The sequence below is a fragment of the Lepisma saccharinum genome, chromosome 2, assembly GCF_977018435.1.
Source record: "Lepisma saccharinum chromosome 2, izLepSacc3.1, whole genome shotgun sequence".
Taxonomy (NCBI): domain Eukaryota; kingdom Metazoa; phylum Arthropoda; class Insecta; order Zygentoma; family Lepismatidae; genus Lepisma; species Lepisma saccharinum.
In genome coordinates this window covers 21,697,177-21,717,819 of record NC_139230.1, presented here as the reverse complement: position 1 = coordinate 21,717,819, position 20,643 = coordinate 21,697,177, and the positions used below count along the sequence as shown (strand labels likewise).

The window sequence follows — 20,643 nt, the reverse complement described above, 5'->3', positions numbered from 1 at the left end:
TAGAGCAATTTGCACTCCGAAAGCCTTAAGGGTCACTGAATCCTGGTAGGTAATTCGATATGGTGTAATCGCTTCGTGACCGTTGCTGGGAAGGTTCTCTTATATGTGGGAATCACATCGAAAACTGCGCTTCCTGATAAATCTTCGGTTGCTATCAATTTCGCTTGTTAGAGACTGTTCTTGTCACTTTACGCCAAAGAAACTAAAATTTCTCTTCCGTGAAATAACCGTACCGGGTGTGTTTTCTAAAAATTCGTTACGACACCAAGATAACTTTTTGTTAATACTCTGAAGTAGACCAGACTCCACCCGCATACATTCAGGGGTATGAGCTTCTTGTCCTTGTATCTGAAATCACAACAGAACGTCATATCTGTTGACTTTCGGTTATCCAGTTTATCTTTTCCTGCTTAATTATTTATTGCTTTCAATCAACATTGCTCTTCAAAGTTCCAGAATAATCATGCTGGTTATAAAGAGTGATCACAAAGTGAACGTAGCCCCCTTTACTTTCAGCATTACAATGGTTATGGTTGATTGCTTAATATGGACACATACCTGATGGTTTAAGAGTCCAGAACATTGGTATGGAGACAATCATTTTTGTAGCACAGTCGAAATCTGCGCCAATAAACGCGTGAGAAGCCAAAAAATCGGCTGGAGCTACCAGCAGTTTTCAGCAACGCGCAGCAAAAATACGTAAATTTTAGCTGATAAGTTACGTGCTTGATTGTCTTGTGCATTTCGTCAGTGCATCATTCATCCTCATCATCTGGATTAACGTAAAGAGGTTTGTTTGAATTATTGTTTTGAAGACCACTTTATGCACAGATAGGCTAATGGGGACTGGTCTACAGTTTTAAGTGGGACCCGAGCCTCTACGCAATGTGCCTCCACCGGGTATCAAACCCGGAACCCCTTGATTACAAGGCAACAACGTTACCACTACGCCATCGGGAAGGCAACGTAGATAAATAGAGAGCTACATAAAATTATCAAAGTCTAAATTATAAATGTATAATTCTTATACATTTAATTTTATGAATTATTCAGCAATTGTATTTTTTAATTTTATATTACGAGGAACGTTTCGAAAGTACGTTTCGTCATTTTTTTCACAGGGAAGCTTTATTACAAACAGAATAATACAATGTCATAACAAAATACAATATTTTGGATATTTTTCCACATAGTCGCCACCGACATTGATACATTTGTCGTACCGTGAAAGCAATTTCAAGAAACCCTCCTGGTAAAAATCGGTACCCAGTGATTTAAGGAAGTTCTTCACGGCCTGTGCAACAACTTCGTTGCTTCCGAAGTGACGTCCCATAGTGCTGACTTCAACGCAGGAAATAGGTGAAAGTCTAAGGGGTCAAGATCGGGGATGTAGGCCGGGTGATTCAATCTCTCCCATCCCTGACGACGTATGTGATATTCAGTGACCATTGCTGTGTGGGGGTCTTGTATTGTCGTCCATGAACAAAACCCCTCGACTCAAGACCCCTGGCCTCTTGCGTCGAATGGTGGACTTCAGTGTGCTTAGTGTGTGGCAATAGTGTGCCGCATTGGCGGTCCCTGTAGTGAGGTAATCAAACAAACTGACACCCTTCGCGTCCAGAACACTGTCAGCATAATCTTCCCTGCGGACTGCGACCTTTGAATTTTTTCGGGACGTTTCCACTTCATTGAGGCGGACTTGGTCTCTGGGGTAAAGTTGTGCACCCATGTCTCATCGACTGTGATAATCCTGAACAGGAAGTCATTGCCCTCGCTGTCGTACCGCATCATGTGTTCGAGGCTTATTGTCATTCTTGTAGTCTTGTGCTCAGGAGTGAGGTTTCTCGGCAACCATTTTGCCGACACCTTCCGATATCCCAACAAGTCGTGAATCATGTGGTGGGCTTCAGCAAGTCCAACACCCATTGTGGATTCGACCTGTTGGCTAACGCCATTTCCTGTACTCTGTCGACGATTGTTGCAGTCGTGGACGAGGAGGGACGCCCAGATCGGTCTTCATCTTACACACTCTGCCTTCCTTCATTGAACATTGAACACCAGCGCCCGACCATGTGACGGGACATGACGTCGTCTCTATAGACGCTCTGTAGGCGTCGATAAATGTCTGAAACACTAGTCCCACGCGCCCATTCATAGCGCACGACAGCACACACTTCCATTTGTGACCACGTTTCCAGCACACGTCTTTCTGCCATATTGGTTTGCACTCGAATGAGCTCGCCTCGGGCATGTAAGTCTACTGCTTATCTCTATTCTTCGGCACTCTGCGCATGCGCCATCCCTCCTCTGCTCTCGCTCCTCCCGTCGTGAATCCAGGTAAGATTATCTTTTGTTATGGCAGTGTGTTTTCTCACTTTGTAATACAGCTTCTCTGTGAAAAAAAATGACGAAACTTACTTTCGGAATGTCCCTCGTATAATGTTCTAAGGCCATGCACTGTACGCACTATACGAATAGTTCTCAAGTTGACTTCGTTGAGCACGCTGAAGTTAGAATCTCGCAACAAAAATTCAAACAAATGCAAGTTTTCTCATTGCAGTCTTGAATTGCCGGTCCAATCATTAACGTACACTGGAATAATCGACACAATTCTATTTACCATTAGAGACAAAAAGTGACACTCAGAAAGTGGGGTTCCTTGAAACGCTTTTCCTCTGTTTTTGACATTAGATCTTCGAGGCAATTTCCTGTGGACGTTAGAAAGAAAGGAAAGCATCTGGTACCGTTAAATCGAGTGAACACAGGCTGTATGAGATTTCACGATTCCGTTAAAGAGGTTAATCAGGCAAATCTTCAGAAAATGGGAATTGCAGATTTGAGTGGAAAGGCTCCTACATCGCACCGTGAGGAACGGAAGGACGAGAAGCAATTACGAGACTTCTTTTGAATATGCTAATAACTGAACTCAAATTAAATGTACTGCAAGCGTGATCTTTCTCTTTCATAATTGGTTTCTAAACGCAACGTAATGGAATTGTTAGAAAAGTAGGTAATAAATGTTTCTTTTTATTCCATAGAAGATAATGCAAATCCAGTAATTCTCTCTTTTCTAACGCCCAAGAAATCCTAACACTGTGAATGTTTATATACAACATTTTTAAATGTGCAGACATCAACTACTTTCAAACCGTCGTAATACTTTATTTCCATCTATATTTACAAACTAAATGACTTCGTCATATTTTGTTATTTTATGTCGCCTTTCTGCCACCCTTGGCTAAACGACACATTTATATCATCTAATTTTTATGGATGTAAAATCGATACCGAATTCATGAAATAAATAATAAGTAAATGTAAATATAAATTAATTGCCTATTGCCAACAAACTGTTTCTTGATTAGACATGTCGTCTAATATTGAAATAATATGGATAAATACGTAATTGTAACGGTGAGAAAAAACTTTAGCGACGAAAGAGGAGGAATGTAATTGTTGATAATAATTTTAACCGGAAGAGTGATTTTCACCAGGGATCCTAGGTTCGAATTCGGATTATTGTCTTGAGTTTTAAGTTCACTTTATGCACAGATAGGCTAATCGGGACTAGTTGTACAGTTTTAAGTGGGATCTGAATCACTATGTGCATCCATCGGGTATCGAAACCGGGACCCCTTGATTGCAAGACGACGACGTTACCACTACACCATTGGGGAGAATCCTGGCTATGGCAAAGACGTGTGTTGTCCCATCATATGTGCCATTTATGACGACGGGAAGTAATAAGAATCAGTTTCCTTGACTTACTCTTTATTCAATACGAACACGTAATTGCAGGTATTACACCCCGTACAAACGTCAAGCCACTGCTCGATACCCAGTCCGACGTCAAGCGATCTGCTGTTTCAACTACTAGCCCCGCCCCCTTTCCACCTCGCTCGAGCCGCGAGGCATGAGGAGCTCTGAGGTAGTCTACCACGTCACAGCGACGTTCCTACCTCAATACAGTCGAGTACAAAATTAATCACATGATACAACTGTCATAACTCCCCTCTCTTGGGAGAAAAATTTCCTTCAAGTGAAATTTTTACAAAATAAAATACCCATTTATAATTTACACATTGTTATCATATCTACACTCATACTTTGTGTAGTTACAGTTAAGCTGGTATACATCATGGTCAAATACACTGGGTATAATCAATACAACAACATTTATGTTAAAGAAAATATAAGAATAGCAAATAAATATAAATAATTTTAAACAAAATCTAAACCTTTCTTTGATCTACCCAAAACAAATGTTTGTACAATTTTGGATTTAGTTTTTCCAATTGGCTTAAATAACAACTTCTTTTTTCAATGGAACAATTCCAGATTTTTAGATTATCACTGTGATGGTTACCACTGATATTGCCAGTTTTCAAATCTATTACAATGTATACATTAGTTGCTTGTTTGTCAATTACCATATACGGACCTTCATAGACCTCACAGTACTTTTTAGTGCGATTTTCTAGGAGGCTGCTAAGATAATGGGTTTTTACAAATACCAGGTCTTTTATTTTAACTTCAGGTCTATTTTCTTGTTGCAAGTTGTACCTGTCATTCCTTTTCTTCCTTGCTTGGAAACCCTTTACAAAAGCCATGTATAGCTTATCTTTCCACAGAGAAATTTCATTAGGCGGTAAATTAAAATGATTCAAAATACATGAGTTAAGATCTCTATTTAGTTGTAACTCTGAGGGAGCAAATCCTAGCTGTGTGTGTACACTATCATTTAATAAGCTTACAACTACTTCTATATATTTCGGCCAATCTTCGTGGTTGTTTTTACAAAACACACGCATGAGCCGGTTGAGTTCAGAATGAATTCTCTCAACTAAATTAGAACTAGGGTGATATATTGGGGTATACGCCAATTTTATACCTAAGCTTGTTAAAGTGTCCACATATTTGTTAGAATGAAACACCGTGGCGTTATCACTAACTAACGTGTGTGGAATGCCAAAATGCCTGACATATCCTTCTAACAAGGCTTTTACAATACTGTTGGCTGTACTTGACCTCATTGGATAAGCGAACAGATATTTAGTGTTAGCATCTTGTAAGGTTAGAAGAAACCTTTCTCCTTGCGAACCTTTAATTAATGGTCCTTGTATATCCAAAAACAAAATAGTTTCACCCTGGTTACAATGTTGTTGGAATATGCCCTTGGGCGGATGTCTACTCGGCTTCGTTCTCATACATAATTCACAATCTTTGATATAACTCAGAATACCTTTTCTCATACCAGGCCAAAAGTACAGTTTCCTAACTCTTCTGAGTACCTTTTCACAACCAAAGTGGCCCATATTGTCATGATAATTCCTCAGTATTACAGAAACTAAAGATTGAGGTATACATATTTTCCAGATGTTCTCAAAGTGAAAATCTCTTATCATCAAAATTCCATTGCATACTTTATAAAACTTTTTCCAATTTCTACACCTTTGAGGTAAACTTACACTTACACTTTCACAATTGTTCAAATAATCAATAATCGGTTGAAATAGCTTATCATTGTACTGTTCTTGGACTAACAACTCTACAGGTATATCTAATACTTCATTTTTAAACCTTACATTATTGTTGATGTGCATCAAAATCGGCTCTGACTCTGAAAATTGTCTGGACAATAAGTCCGCTAGACCATTGTCAGATCCTTTGCAGTATTCTACAATGAACTGGTATTTTTGAAGTTGAAGGGACCAACGCAAAAAGCGAGGGTTCCAATTCTTCGAATGGTTCAGCCAAGTGAGACACTTATGATCACAAACTAAAGTAAATTCTTTACCCAAAAGATATTGATTACATTTCTCAATACAGAATAAAAGACTTAAACATTCTAGCTCGGTTATGGTGTATTGTTTCTCATAACCTTTCAGTGTACGACTTACATAACTTATTATTCTTTTCTCATCATCAATTATTTGATACAAATATCCTCCAATGCCAAGTAAAGAAGCATCTCCTTGTACATAAAACCTTTGATTAAAATCAGGATGTAATAGTTTAGCATCATTAGAAATTTCTTGTTTGAGCAAATCAAAACTCTCTTGTTCCTTCTTAGTCCATATCCATTTCTTACCTTTCCTTAACAATTCATATAAAGGTGCACATATGGTAGCAAAGTTTGGAATGAATCTTCTCATCCAAGAGAAACAACCTATTATTTTTTGAAGGGTCTTTACATCCTTCGGAGTAGGAAGATTGAGAATGGCCTCTACTCTCTCTGGATTTACTCTTATACCTGTTTTGTCAATAATGTGACCCAAGTACAATAACTTTTCTTTACAGAGGAATGTCTTCTTGAGACGTACAGTCATACCACTCTCTCTTAATTTAGAAAATACACTTCTTAAATGTTCTATGTGACTTTCTAAAGATTCACTTCTAATGCATAAATCATCAACATAAATGATAACATTCTCTGACAGAATGTCGCCTAATACCTTGGTCATTGCCATCGTAAATGCTTGTACTCCATTACATGTACCAAATACTAAACGTTTGTATTGGTATTGTCTACCTTTAAACAAAAATGCAGTATACTTTTTAGATGACTCTGACAACAAAATCTGGTGAAATCCAGAGGACATATCGACCAGTGATACATATGGTCTACCAACAAATCCTTGTAATGCCTCTTCAATATTAATTGGTCTAGACTAACTTTTTGGTGTTGATTAATATTCCTAAAGTCAGTACATACCCTTACACTTCTATCAGACTTAGGAACTATTACTAGTGGATTTAAATAAGGTGAATTAGAAAGTTCTATAATGTCCCACTCAAGTAATTTTTCAATATGATCTCTAACATTTTGTCTGTAATGATAAGGTATTCGATATGGCTTAGAAACTAAAGGTTCTGTTGTATCTAATTCAATATGATGTTCATATTTAGTACATAAACCAGGTTTTTCATCAAACAGCATCCTAAATTCAAGTAACAAATCAAACAGTTGCTTCTTTTCATCTTCATCGAGTATTTCAGCTTGCATAGCTTTTAATTTAAGATCTTCTACACTAGCAACAGTTATTTCCTCTTTTGACTTTTGGGTTACATTAAGACAACTACTCTCTGCCTCTTCACTCACATCAAAAGTTGGACAAGATATAGGTAATAATTTAACTAACCTTTCACCTTGTTTGGTGTGTAACAATAAAGAATTTTCCTTGAAGTTTACAAGAGCCTCTACATTATACAAAAAATCTAAACCTAAAAGAATATCTACTGTCAAATCTTTGACAACAACAAACTGAACAAAAAACATAATATCTTCAATTTCTATATCCACACAAAATTTTCCAAGTACTTTCTGTTTTCTTTTTCCAGAATAGTCAACCAAAATAATATCTTTTATTGGCTCTAATTTAGGTCTGGTGACTTCGCTAGTAATACGTTTCCATTTGTTCTCTGACATCAAACAAATGTCACTACCACTATCTACTAAGCATTTACTCTCTATCCCATTAATATTTGCAAAGATAGAAGTTGTATTCTTGACTTTGTTCCTGAGGTTTACAGGTAACATTAAGTTATTAGAACTATATTTCGGTTCATCTTCTAACAAGTCTTCATAAAAATTAATATCTACCCTACATACATTTTTAAGGCATGATTCACAGTTTGATTTACTAGGATTTTCATTACAAAGTTTGTTTCTTAAATCTTCAGTATTAAGATTGGCTACTGACACAATATTCTCATCTTCGTCTATGCTATTCTGTGTCACAATAACAATAGACTCACTATCTAGTTTAAAGGTTGTTCAGGCACAAACCAGGGTGCATTCACCCTAAGTGAAGACCCACCATTACCATTTTCTATTTCTTCCCTAGTACTAGATCTAGGTTCACTTCTTTGAGGATTGTTTTGAACATCATCGTGTGACACAGTGTTTGTACTAGTATTTCTATACCTAGGCCTACTATTATCAGCATTTATACGATTTTGGTTACTATAATTGTATCTACCTCGAAAGTTACTATTTCTATAGTTATTACCAGAATATGGAAAACGGTTTGCTCTCCAAGACCTTTGACCAGATCTACTATCATTACTACTATTATTATCAGTGGCATATCTCCTGAAATTACCAGAATTCCTTACATTAGTATCATGGCTTGTATTAGAATTTTGCATATTGCTTACTCTAGATTGATTATTTCTTTTAGTTTCATTAACAACTTGTATTTGTCTAATACCAACAGGCCTTCCATCTCTCCTACTTTCACCTTCAGCACTTGCATACAAAGCTTCATGACGCGCAACCAATTCCGCAGCGGTACCAAGACTAATATTAGGTTGATTTAAGATTGCTTCTCTAACTCTATTTGGTAACTGTTGGGCTACTAAAATAGTTTCTTGCTGTTCTGGCATGTCTGGCTGAATGGAATTTAGTAAATTAATCTGTGACCAGAAATAATTTAACAAAGTTTGTCTACTTTCTTTGCTGTATTTCTTGCACAAGACATTTGCAAGACAAGTTGACTTCCACGATGCACTTTCAAAGGCATTAAGGAAAAGAACCTTAAAAGAACTATAATCTACAATGTGTAGTTTCTCCTGAGAGAACCAATTTTTAGCAACACCTTTCAAAAGCATTGGTACATACTTCATGTAATCTTTTTTGGGAACATTTAACATATCCAAGCGATCCTCAACCTCTTGAAGAAATTGTGACGCCAAATAATCCATCCTAGTTGCAGTAAATTTAGGTAACCTATCTAGATCAGAGTACTTAAGCGTACTGGGTACAAACTTCCTTCTGTAACTACTACTTTTGTGATCAGTTCCACTTTCCGAACTACTATCCTGAAATTTATCTCTTGACATGCTTTTCGCAACTGTACCTCTCTTATAGCTACTTGCAGATTTATGTTTAAGCCCCCTTAACTGAACTTTAGTTTCAGAGCTAGAAGATTTTACATCTGAATCAGATTCTCCTTTATGTAATGGTCTTTGCTTTCTAAACGTGATATATTCAGTTTTTTCAATGGGTAAAGAAGCTTTCTTCCCTTCCCTTTGCAGTTCAGACAATCTAGAAACATCAGGACTAACTAAGCCTTGTACTCTAGTTTCTAATCCTAAAGAAGATTTTACCGGTTCAGCACTTACTCTTAACATGGAAAAATCATTCGTTAAATCTCTAACTTGATACCGAATATTCTCCAACTTATCATCTAGAACCTCATATTTGTTAGTAATCTCTGTAAGTTGTTGTAAGCAACCCTTAACAGTAATGTCATTACTAGATATTTTCTGTTGAACGGTTTGAACGCTCAAGTTTAGATCTTTAATAGTTTGTCCAGACTTAACACTAATTTCGTTAAATTTACTATTCAACTCATCAATAGCAACTCCATGTCCACTAATGTTATTAAACAACTCCTTCATACTACTTTCATTTCCATGTACAAGGTTGACTAAACTTTCAAACTTCTTTTGATTCATTTCGAGTGTTTTCTTAATTTCTACGCATTCATTTTCTACCTGTTTTACATGAGAATCGAAAACCTCTCTCAATTTTTTATGTTGATTTACACACGTAACAGAAACCTCGTTTATCTTCTCTTCCAATTTCGTGCTCAAGTTGACCACTTGTTCCTTTAGTTCATGGGTGCATTCCTTTGTTTCGACCAAATTATCAGACACTTTCTTTTCGACTCGTGCTTCCAATAATTCGAAGTCTTGCCTTAAGAGACCTATGCTGGTGCTTACATTACTTACACTGGCCTCAACACTATTAATATCCGCTTTGACGTTACTTTCAACACTGTTAATATCAGCTTTGACATTAGCTTCAACACTACTGATATCGGCCTTCACACTACTAACTTGTTCCGCGAGTCTAGCTTCAAATTGTTTAAAGAGAAACTCCAATTCCTTTTTTGTAGCCATTTTCAATTTCAGTTACTGCTAGCTAAGAATTTTAGTCACCGTATTCAGTACAACTATTTTATAATTTCGGTGCTACAATCACAGCACGATAAAGTTATTCGTCACTCTTCTTTTCCACATAGAAAAAGTTCAGTACTTACGTTCCAACATCACAGACGAAAAAGTTGAATTCTTCCATCTAACAGCTACAACCAGATTCTAACGACGTAGACGATCGAGTCCTCCTGTTCGTGCGCCATACTTATGACGACGGGAAGTAATAAGAATCAGTTTCCTTGACTTACTCTTTATTCAATACGAACACGTAATTGCAGGTATTACACCCCGTACAAACGTCAAGCCACTGCTCGATACCCAGTCCGACGTCAAGCGATCTGCTGTTTCAACTACTAGCCCCGCCCCCTTTCCACCTCGCTCGAGCCGCGAGGCATGAGGAGCTCTGAGGTAGTCTACCACGTCACAGCGACGTTCCTACCTCAATACAGTCGAGTACAAAATTAATCACATGATACAACTGTCATACATTTATTCATCATGCAGTCTCATAAGTTATTCTCAAATTTTCGTAAGCCAAGCCATACACTATACACCTTTTAAATTAACACAAACACCAAATAATTACAGTTTGCAAAAGTTATTGTGGCACATAAGTAACTATGGTAATGTTAACTACAAGCCTATACTATGTATAGATGCAGCATGTATAGATTGTTTCATGATGTATGTACGTATGTGCCATTAATTTCTTGGAAAGATTTGATTGATTGATTTATTGTTTAAGTTCACTTTATGCACAGTAAAGCTAATCGGGATTGGACCTACAGTTTAAAGTGGGATCCGAACCACTATGTTCCACCACCGAGAATCCTCCACCCGGGACCTCTTCATTACAAGGCGACAACGCTATCACTGCGCCTCCGGGGAGGCATTCTTGGAAAGAGACGCCCGATTGTTGGTAATTATAATGGAATAAATTTTCTACTCATACTACAACGAATATATTTTCTCATCTATACACAGAGAGAGAGGGAGGGATATGATAATGTCCAAATATTTGTTCATTATTTAGATAAAAAACATGGCATTGTACCCAGAGGCTAAAAATTAATTTGCTTCATGTATTTATGGATATATTTTAAAAAAACTGATTTTATTTTTTGTTGGTATTCTATGATTGTTCAGTAAATACTTCGGTAAATATTTGTGCCTAAATGTAGGATTAGATATGTTATTGAAGAAAGATAGAAATAATGAATTCAGGAAACTAACTATATTTGAAAGAACCATAGAGAGTGTTAACTGGGTACGGCAAAAATCATGCACAAATGCATCTTAGGAATGAAGACACTGAACAAATGAGGCAAATTTTAGATGTGCTTTATTAATCTTGATACAAAAGTTAGAGAATACTGAGTTCGTTTAATTTCTTGATTCTCTTAATTTATTGTACATTAGACATCGTTTGATCTAACAAGTTATACCATCACTTTGAACAACACACGGCGAAAAATATTATGAAAATTACATTAGTTAATTATCATCATATTTTGCAGTAACTTAAACATAATTTCCACTTTTACCCTAAATATATACTAAATGTGAGTTGGTTTTCTTAAAAGTTGCTAAGAATTGATTGATGTGCTGATCCAATCGTGTATCTTGCTCTAGTCGCACATTTGGCAACGTTTAAATCTATCCCCAACATAAAGTCTCACAGATTCTCAGAGACTCTGTCCCTGAATCCTTGGAGCAAGCGAACGAAAACAAGTCTACTGCGCAAGTAGGGCGCGAGAGGACTCTACCAATGAACGCATGAGAGGGGAAAACACCGATGCAGCTACCAGCCGTTTGCGGCAGCGCGCACTGCTTTGCTTCACTCACTCGCTTTCTCTCCTCTACCGTTATGCGCGGCATTGCTCCACAGATTCCCTGCACAGAGTGAAGAGATTGTCATAGTCCTGTACATTATAGAATTGTTTCTTTTTGTAGGTGGTACCGCAAGAATCGTCACCAGTTGGAGCCCGTGATGTTTGCCGAGAGATACCACATACGCCAAGGAGTGTTAGTGATTGAACATGCGCAAGCGGGGGATGCGGGGAAATTTGTTTGTGTAGTTAACAACTCTGCAGGCTCGGAACAGGTGGAACGCCAACTAAACGTGTTCGTGCCGCTAACAGTGCATCTCCACCCGCAACTTGTTACAGTGGATCTTGGCAAAAATACAGAATTTACGTGCACGGCAAGTGGTTTCCCTACTCCATCCATCTCGTGGACCAAGGACGGTGTCATGTTGCGTCAAGGAGACCGGGTCCTTGTGCCAGATAGCGCCAAATTGCAACTTAATTTTGTGGAACGAGATGACAAGGGGATGTACCAGTGCTTCGCCAAGAACGAATACGAGATGGTTCAGGCAACTGCAGAGCTGAGACTAGGAGGTGAGTTATTTTCAAAGTAGAATATGTAGTAGACGTGAATGCATGAATTTACTCTTTTTAAGTAGTGGTGTGTGTCCAAAATGCGTTAGTGACCAATCCGGCGCGAAGAAAAAACAGCAGCGTGTAGAACGAGGTGCGCGCAGCATATCCTCCAGCGAAGTCGTAACTCCTGGTGCCACCGCTGTTGTCTGGTTGGTCTGCGGCGTATTCCCCGCTCCCCACTTCTCTTGCCAGCATGTAGACCACCCGCCGTAAGACCAGACAAGAGCTTTAGTTACTCAAAAATATGGGAACCTGCTACTCAGTGATGAGAAATTTCAATCGACATAGAACAATTTTGAAGAAGAAAGTACTCAAGAATTGATGAACAGTAGGAGCATCACACAAGCATTTTGGAAGAGGCCCTTTCTGTTACTTTATTATTTTTATTATTTTAAAGAGACATAAGAAGGAGAATCTGGAATTTCATCTCATTGGTTTTCTTAAATCTTTTTTGATTTGTGTCTTCTGAAACAGAACATCTTTAGCAGAATACAAATTCTTATAAAGAGTGCAAACTCACAGTTTGAGACTTGAGATTGGTGTTTTTGTATTTTTGTGCAGGTACCGTGTAACAGTAGTTCTAGCATGGTACTACTAGATATATTTGTAATATTCAGTAAAAATCATATGCATTTAGAAGAGTACTATGACTAACTTTTTCTGCTTCTAGCCTGCATAAACATATTGTATCCTTCCAATTCATTTTACATACAATGCACATTATTACTACTATTAATAATAATGAATAAAATAATAAATAAATGAAGTGAACGAAAAAGATATATATACAGGTAAGTAAAGGGAATGATTTTTCTTAGGAAAAAGGAAATGTCTTCCTTGTAGGACACGGATAACCATGTCTGATATCACTGATAAGCTAAACAAAATGAGCTATATTCTCGTAATTTCCTTGTGAAATCCCAGGAGTGCCATTGCTACATGTTTCCAAAAGACTAGTTGTAACAAACGGCCATAAAATTAGGCAACTGGGCAGAACTGTCCTGGTGCCACATACGTGAAAATCAAAGTGAACGTGGCTCAAGAATTGCTGGTTTCCGCACAACGTTCACCCTGCAGTGTTGCCTATAGTTCTTGCATCAACACTTCTTCAAAGAAAAAAGATCGTCGTCATCCTTGATCATTCCAACAAACATTGATGCCACTTTTGTTAAAAGCGAGAACGTAAATCTTTGTAAATCTTCAAATAAATTAAATGTCCTTCATATGCCCTGCCACCGACATGGCAACAGTGCAAATTGTTCCAGCCACCAAATTTCGTGTCCTCGAGGGTAGTTGTCTGTCACGTATTGATGTAATTTTTATTGTAGCTTTTCTGTTGATATATATTATGATCATCATGTAAAGGAGAACTTTATCAGAACTGCATATAATGAAATAGAATTAGAAAAGATTGTGGTTAAAAGATAGCCTGCAGTCTGGATAATGTATTAGGATACATGCGGCACTATAGATCCAAACAATTAAAATTTAGTTTGCAAAATTTAGTGATGCCAGTAATTTACCCTTAGGGAGGTTTCAGACCAAAGCGACAAGCAACGTAGGACAGGCAACAAGCGGCTCGTGTCGCTTGGAAACGAACCCTTAGTAATAAATGAAACCTTCCGAACTGAAGTGACACGAGGAAGAGGACAAGAAACAATGCATTTTCTCCCGGATTAATTATCATTTGATCCTACTAACTCACACAAAAATTAACCGTACTTAAACATTATTACAATGATTCAATTAAGAAGAGTAAATGCCAAGGCGCAAGTCTAGAATAAGAAAATCCACGTTTCTCCTCTTTGGTGGAAAAGCCTTCTGCTAAGGGACTCTTGGGAATCAAAGTCTGAGGGGGGAGGACAGTGTTAAAATTGGCTTAGAGGAGAATTCGCAAAGCATGTAAAGACTGGATCGTGCTAACCCTGTATCAGGGTAGGCGGTCGGTTTGTGTTTCAACGTTATTCAAACTTGGCTTCCAGCAACATCAAAGAAATTGTGTATTTAAACGTTATGCATAATGTTAAATTCCTGTCCCTACATATGTGACTGTAATGCATCATTTTATGTGCATTGGCTCGATAAACTTCACTTTAGCCCTGCAGAGCCCCTCTGCAAAAGCCAATTTATATTTAATCTTAATTTTTCACATTTTTAAAATTTACTTTTGTTAACGCACTGTCTAGGGAGGGGGTCTGCGCGTTTCACGTGTTCACCTTTTTTACTTTGCCTGTTATTATCTCGTCAATTCTTAATAAATGCAGTACAGTACGGTATTGCCATAACGTACGGTATTCCAGACAAGGCATGTGGCATTATGACATTTTTCAGCTGCCATTAAGGCTCTTACCAGTGTACAGCCTCAATGGTGCATGCTACGTTGAAAATCCAAGCACTTCATTTTGAAACCCACAAGTTTCGAAAAATTTCCCACTCTTTCGATTATGTGTACTAATAACGGAGTTGTCCTATGGGAACGGACTTTTGAATCACCATGTACACACACAAACGTTATATATATATATATATATATATATATATATATATATATATATATATATATATATATATATACACACACACATACATACATACTGTTCAAGATTAAAGGAAATTCAAGTTTTGCGGAACATTCCAACATTTATCAGTTTTGGGTCGATATCCTGCCTGGTGATTTGAAATATTAAATGTATTAGTTATTCTCTGGAAATTGAAACTAGCTTTGAATCTGTAAATTGATTTACTGGCAAGTTTCACAAACACGTACATTACATTGTATTAGATTCGCAGCACATTGGATAGAGTATCGGATTTGTAGTAATTGCAAGAGTGTTGTAGGTTCGATCCCCACCAGTGGAAAAATTAATTTGTTCACCTCAAGATGTGAAATGTTATGTTAGAATAAGTAAAGGGTACGTACAAGCACTAGACAGTGGACAGTTGATTTTACGCTAGTCCTACTATTGTGCTATTAATGATAATGCTTAAATAGGGCACTTTGTGACACTTCTCTAGTTGTTTAGATTGTAATTACTAGCTACCTTCGTTGCTTCCGAATGCTGGATGTTTCTGAGGGTGGAGTGGCGGACCAAGGATCTTTCATGGAGTCCAAGAACCTCTGTACTTCAGGTTTGTCTATAACCTTCAACCCTCTTTCTTCACTCTTCACATACTTCGGAACCCTTCTCAGCCGGTGTTCTTCTGAGACTAACATAAAGACACCTCGCCTCTCACACCATCAACATTTCCAACGCGTTTTAGAAATGGAAATTCAGCGTCCATAGTAGGACCGTAAAACTTTATGGATGCCTGTCTTCAAAGGAGGGTGCTGTCGGCAAAGGGAGATGAAAAGTGGCATCAGGCCAAGCTCTCTCTGTGCTAAATGGTGCATTATTGGAGAAGAAGGCGACCTTGCGAGCACAGGAGGACAAGTTGGGTACTTCTGCGATTCCCTGGTCATGTGATATATTAAAGGGAGTTTGCACAGATGGGATTTATTACTTCGCGCACCATTTTGTTTAACGTACATTTGGTTCAGCATCTTCGGGATTGATTTTTCTGTAGAATCGTCAAGATGTAACTTGGGGTATAATAAAAATTGCAGCTAAGATGACCTCACCATGACTGAATATGTCCCATTAAGCTACTCTAACAATGTAAAGCAAAAATGATCTTCCTTCACACCACTACACTCTGTCCGAGCTATCTCTGGAGCAGGCGAACGAAAACAAATCTCTGCGCAGGTAGTGACGCGAGGCGGCTCTACCAATGAACACGTGAGAGGAATAGGATTGCGTGGAGAGGGGGAAGCGACTGCTGTCACCAGCCTTCGTAGCAGCATATTCTGCTTCGCTCTGCAGACTCGATTTCCGTTCACTCGCACGTATTTATTTCCGGAGCCGTCTCGCGTCACTACTTGCGCAGAAACTTGTTTTCTTTCGCTTGCTCCAGAGATACCCGGGACAGCGTATAAGGATAACTTCTTATTTTGCTGAAAGATATCCGAAGTAATCACTATTTCATGATGCAAGTCAATTCTAAATTCAATATGGCCTGGACTGCATTATGCAGGCTACCGAGGCTCTGGCGTCTGAGTTCGCAGCCTGTATAATCCTCTGTAGGGTTGGTCCATATGTGTTTGCGATTGTAATTTCATCCACTTCAAATTCTCATTCATACTCATCTTCTCAATTAGCCAAAAGTGGAAGAAACGCAAACTAAAATAAATCATTTATTCATGTAAATGCAGTATTTTGCCGCCTCGGTAGCGGAATGCTTTGAGTGTAAGCCTTACAATCTGGAATGGAACGTTTGGATTCGACTCTTGGCCTGATCGTGAGAGTTTTTGTGGGCGTTTTCACATCAGTCTCATGTCACCATTCATTGTCATCGTGGCGATTAAACCAAAGAGGCAGAAGGTCGACGTAAAATATGAAATGAAGTACTAATGAGACATCGTGTTTACTTGATTAATATAATTAATTAATTACGTTTAGAAAATAATAGATTTTCGATAAATTCGAATAAATATACCCACCTTTTCATTCATAAACTATTGATACATATGAGTTAACTTATAGGAGCAGAAAGGAGATATAAAGTATCTAAAATTCAAATCCTGTTACAAAGACCCTTATGTTTCAAATCACTTTATACCATTTGTAGCTACAGACGACAATATCATCTATTTTGAATAAGGGAATTGATGAATCCAAAAATTTTATTGGAATATAAATCCGGAGTATCCATATAGCTATCAAAAAATAGGAGCATACGTCATTTCTCACATGTACGACTCAGATGTTCGTCATGACATTAATCCGGATATCTGTCAATGGGATAATACGTACACACGTGCCCCATGTGGTCGACATACCAGTCCGTTTGTCCATTCTTGAATCTGATAGCTATCTACAATACATTTACATTGATAAAAGCTAGGTTTCAGTACATTATTTATCCGAATGTTATGCACAAAAAATATATATTTGAAACATTAGGAAGTAAAAATACAGGCGAGATAATGGAACCAGTATATTATCTCGTTTATTATTTTCCACACTAACTGATATTACTGTTTGCTTTCTATTTGAGACCTCCTTAGACATACAAATCATTATAGTATCTGAAAGCTGTGTGAAGAATGTCTAGTACGAATGACCCTAAAAACCTATACAGGGTGTCCATAAATTACCTTTACAACTTCAAATCTAAATAACTAAATAATGGAACGAGGTATCTCAGTTCTGTTGCCTTCATGTAAAAGAGAAACTCTCAAAGTTTTGTTTACTGTTTTTTCAGGTACATTGAGTAAGTGGTAAAGAGGTGAGGTCACATTTCCACAAAATGACTACTCCACAGGAGAAGGCACAGTGTGTTTCCTTTTCTCATAAATTATTGAATAGGCATAACTGTCGAATTTGGGGGTCTGAAAAGCCTCACGAGGTTCGAGAAATCGACCGCCATAGCACAAAGGTTAATGTGTGGTGTGGTATTATGCACAATCAAACCATTGGCCTCTTTTTCTTCGCTGAACAAACTGTTAACTTCAATTGTTACCTGGATATGCTGGACCAATTTGTTTTCCCACAACCGGAGCATCTCCAGCCAGATATCATTTTCCAACAAAATGGTGCACCACCTCACTGGGCTCTGGAGGTACGCAGGTTCTTAGATGTACATTTTCCTTGTCGATGGATTGGGAGAAATGGCCCAATTACTTGGCCACCAAGATCACCCCACATAACCCCTTTGGATTTCTTTTTTATGGGGTTACGTTAAGAATATTGTGTACCAAACGCCAGTTCCCAATATTCAAGTCCTACGACAAAGGATCACTGCAGCCATCGCAACAGTTACTGAGGAGGTACTAGAGCGAATATGGCAGGAAATCGAGTATCGCCTTGATATCCCACGGACAACAAGTTGGGGGCACATACAGATGCATTGAGGTTGTAAAGGAAACTTTGAGAGTTTCTCTTTTAAATGAAGGAAACAGAACTGAGATACCTCGTTCCATTATTTATTTATTTAGGTTTGAAGTTGTAAAGATAATTTATGGACACCCTGTATATATATATCTCTCTCTATCAGTGTGAGTGTGTGCGCGCGCGCGCGCGCGCGCGTGCTTGAACTTATCCGGCGATATGTATGGAACGCGATGGGATTCGACCCTAATTCAACAAATATGTTGTATATTAACTGTAATTTTCATCCATGGTGTTAACGTTTGTGCCCAGGTCACTCTGGATTTGCATTTGACTAATTATTTACCAGTCTCTGTAGTGTGGTGATTAACATAACACACTGGGAATTCTAAATTCTACGGCTTGAATCCTGGGTAGCTAATGAATCATCACCCTTTTCATTGATTCATATTTGCTGTCGTTATTAGCCTACAAAGGAAGGGTTTAATGGGATGAATTGTTTATTTTACGTGACTTGCTTTCAGCGCTGTATTAAATGTGACGATGGGAGTGAGGACATGCTTAATATTAAATTAATGACAGGATACAGAGAACTTTCTGCCTTGTCCTGTACTTGAACTTACGTTTCTTGGCTTCTAACTTCTTATGATGGCGCCCTAATAACGACAAACAGAACTAAAAGTGTCAGTGACAAGCGCAAGCGAACTCTAGAATCCCCGAATCTTAAGGCCTTTTTCATAGAATCTGTTTGTTTGCTTAACTTCACTCTCAAAGGATACTTTTGTATTTTAAACTGAAATCGATGTGGGGGTCTTTCCAACTTTAATGCGAATAGGACCTCAGATTCATCTCTACTTTTTCCCTTTCTGTACAGAAAAGAAACATCTCATTTTATTCACTTATAACCCAACAACGATATCACAGTAGAGCCAAGTTGAGAATTAGGGGACATAAAAATCTAGCATCATTTCGTAGTCATTCATTTCGTACCTAATTTATACGAATGGGTTTACATGGTGGATACAGACTGAACTGGTGAACCCTTAAAAGTGTACTTTTTTCCTGTTTTTGCCACGATAAGGCTTGTCACCCAAATCGTTTCTTCCCTCTTTGTTCAATGGTTTGTTCATGGTATACAGCATGTGTGATAACTACTTTTGGTTTCAAATGTACCAACGTTCCTGAGAAAATTTAATTTGATCCTCACATTGGGTTGAGTCGGCGGAAATAAAAGTATACACTTTGGTCACAATATGGTACATAAACTAAATAGCAAACCTAACCACAAACCAAAACCCTGTTGGTTTTATGCTAAATATTATGCTTATCGGTGTTTTCTTCTGCAGCTCACTATAAGATCATAACATTGGTCTCAACTTGTTAGTTTCCGTAGTGTCATTCTCAAAATCCTTATTGAATTAATTTGTGGGAAACTGCCAAAATTCCGTTTAAGAATAAAAGTAGATAGAAATATAAAAAACGCTTATTCTATCTCATTGACCATCTATTAACTGATGTTGTACCAAAAATGTTCATTACGAAACCCATACTTAAATTATTATCGCATTACAAACATATTACATTTAGTGTCATAACATACGGCCCTTTAAAAAAGAAACTATTCATTAGGATTGGGACCAGGTGCACGTTGTAGTAAACCTCAAACTAGCCTGTCCTAAACGTTCAATACTAAAAACACTAAGTTGCTGACCAAGGCAGATTTATTAAGAAATATAAACACTTAACAAGTAACGTTTCAACCCTGTATCAGGGTCTTCCTCAGACGAAGACCTAAACATATTTTTTGTTTAGTTCTTCGTCTGAGGAAGACCCTGATAGAGGGTTGAAACGTTACTTGTTAAGTGTTTATATTTCTTAATAAATCTGCCTTGGTCAGCAACTTAGTGTTTTTAATATGGAAACAAGGCTTAATTATATTACTATTGTTCAATACTAATTATAGTAGACCACAAAGAGAGAAGAATTAAATTCCAACTAGAAATACCTGCCAATGCAAATATTATTTCCATATTACATACATTCCATCTATAACTATTTACTTCTGTCACGTTCTTACTTATTGAATTTATATTTACATACTTTTTTCTTTAGAGCCGCGTTGGTACAGTCGGCAGGGCGTCTGACTGCCACGCGAGAGAACCGGGTTCGATGCCTGCTTTAGGTGATCTCAGATGGGAATTTTTCGGAACATGCTGAATAAAGCAGCACTGGTGTAAACCAAGCCTCTGGTCTAATGGGTACCACCTGGGGGTAAAAGCATGGTGCTGATCACATCTTCACCCCTGCTATGTGCCGTAATAGCATGTTGC

The 20,643-nt window shown here is 37.8% G+C and overlaps 1 protein-coding gene across 4 annotated transcripts in view; it reads left to right on the top strand.

Annotated features, from left to right (window-relative positions):
- LOC145983948 (cell adhesion molecule Dscam2-like) overlaps window positions 1-20,643 on the top strand; it is a 796,725-nt gene that overhangs the window by 550,292 nt on the left and 225,790 nt on the right. For all 4 annotated transcript variants that reach the window (XM_083117150.1, XM_083117148.1, XM_083117149.1 and 1 more), the window contains exon 8: window positions 11,899-12,344. In XM_083117150.1, coding sequence (XP_082973276.1) covers window positions 11,899-12,344 — 446 coding nt within the window. The remainder of the gene's footprint in view (window positions 1-11,898; window positions 12,345-20,643) is intronic.